Genomic DNA, 1086 nt, shown 5'->3' with positions numbered 1-1086 from the left:
AAGCGCAGCTCGCCAATATACAGGTGCCTAGACACCCCACACACCTCTATGCTGCAGCAGCAATTGCTGCTGCTGCTGCTGCTGCTGCTGGTGCTGGTGCTGTTGCTGATGTTGCTGCTGCTGCTCCTGCAGTGGACGGACGAACCGCTGCAGCAGCAGCAGCAGCAGCAGCAGCAATGGATTGCAGCAACAGGAACAGCAGGCAGAAGTAATACCGCCAACAACAGCAGCTAACAGCAGCAGCAGGAGCACCTAGCAGCAGCAACAAGAGCTAGCAGCAGCTAGCAGCAGCAGCAGCAGCAGCAACCACAGACAGACGTGGCTTTGATGAGTTTGTTTATATTTCGTATTATAATGAAGATAATTTGTTTGTTAACGTTTAATCTTCTGCTGTTTTATTTATTTATTTGTTATTTATATTAAAGACGCCTCTCTAGTCTCTCATCAATCCTTATACATTATTATACCTCCTCTTGTTTACCTCTGCTGCTGCTGCTGCTGCCGCTGCTGCTGCTGCTGCTGCTGCTGCTGATGCTGCTGCTGTCTGTGTACAGGCTAGCAAGGCGATAGCAGACATCGTGCGGACGACTTTGGGCCCCTCATCGATGCTGAAGATGTTGTTAGATCCGATGGGTGGTATTGTCATTACTAATGACGGGAACTCAATTCTTAGAGAAGTTCGTCTAAATAAATAAATAAATATAATTAAATATAATTAAATATAATTAAATATAATTAAATATAATTAAATATAAATATATCAATGAGTATCAATATAACCATGTAAATATTATATCTTTATGTTAAATACTAAGGGTGGTGTTGTTATTACTAATGATAGAAACTCTATTCTTAGAGAAGATCGTCTAATATATTTATATATTTATATATTTATATATAAATATATTTATATATTTATTATTCTTTATTTATTTATATGTCTATACTTATTTATTTATGTGTTTATGCCTATGTTTATTTAATAGTTTTGTGTTTGGCTGTATGCGTAGAGAGACCCTACAGATAATATATATATATATATATATATATATACTTTTGATTTATATTATATTTATATTAATATAT

At 36.5% G+C, this 1086-nt stretch overlaps 1 protein-coding gene across 1 annotated transcript in view; it reads left to right on the top strand.

The window, feature by feature from the left end:
- Positions 1–554: 554 nt before the first annotated feature.
- EAH_00054620 (TCP-1/cpn60 family chaperonin, putative) overlaps positions 555–1086 on the top strand; it is a gene marked incomplete at both ends in the record, with an annotated part of 5088 nt that continues 4556 nt past the window's right edge. The window contains one exon of the mRNA XM_013397760.1: positions 555–677. Coding sequence (XP_013253214.1) covers positions 555–677 — 123 coding nt within the window. The remainder of the gene's footprint in view (positions 678–1086) is intronic.

This window comes from Eimeria acervulina, genomic scaffold (genome assembly GCF_000499425.1).
Source record: "Eimeria acervulina Houghton genomic scaffold, Eah_scaff1050, whole genome shotgun sequence".
Taxonomy (NCBI): Eukaryota; Apicomplexa; class Conoidasida; order Eucoccidiorida; family Eimeriidae; genus Eimeria; species Eimeria acervulina.
The sequence above is the reverse complement of the archived record's forward strand: the minus strand, read 5'-3'. Positions and strand labels throughout refer to the sequence as shown.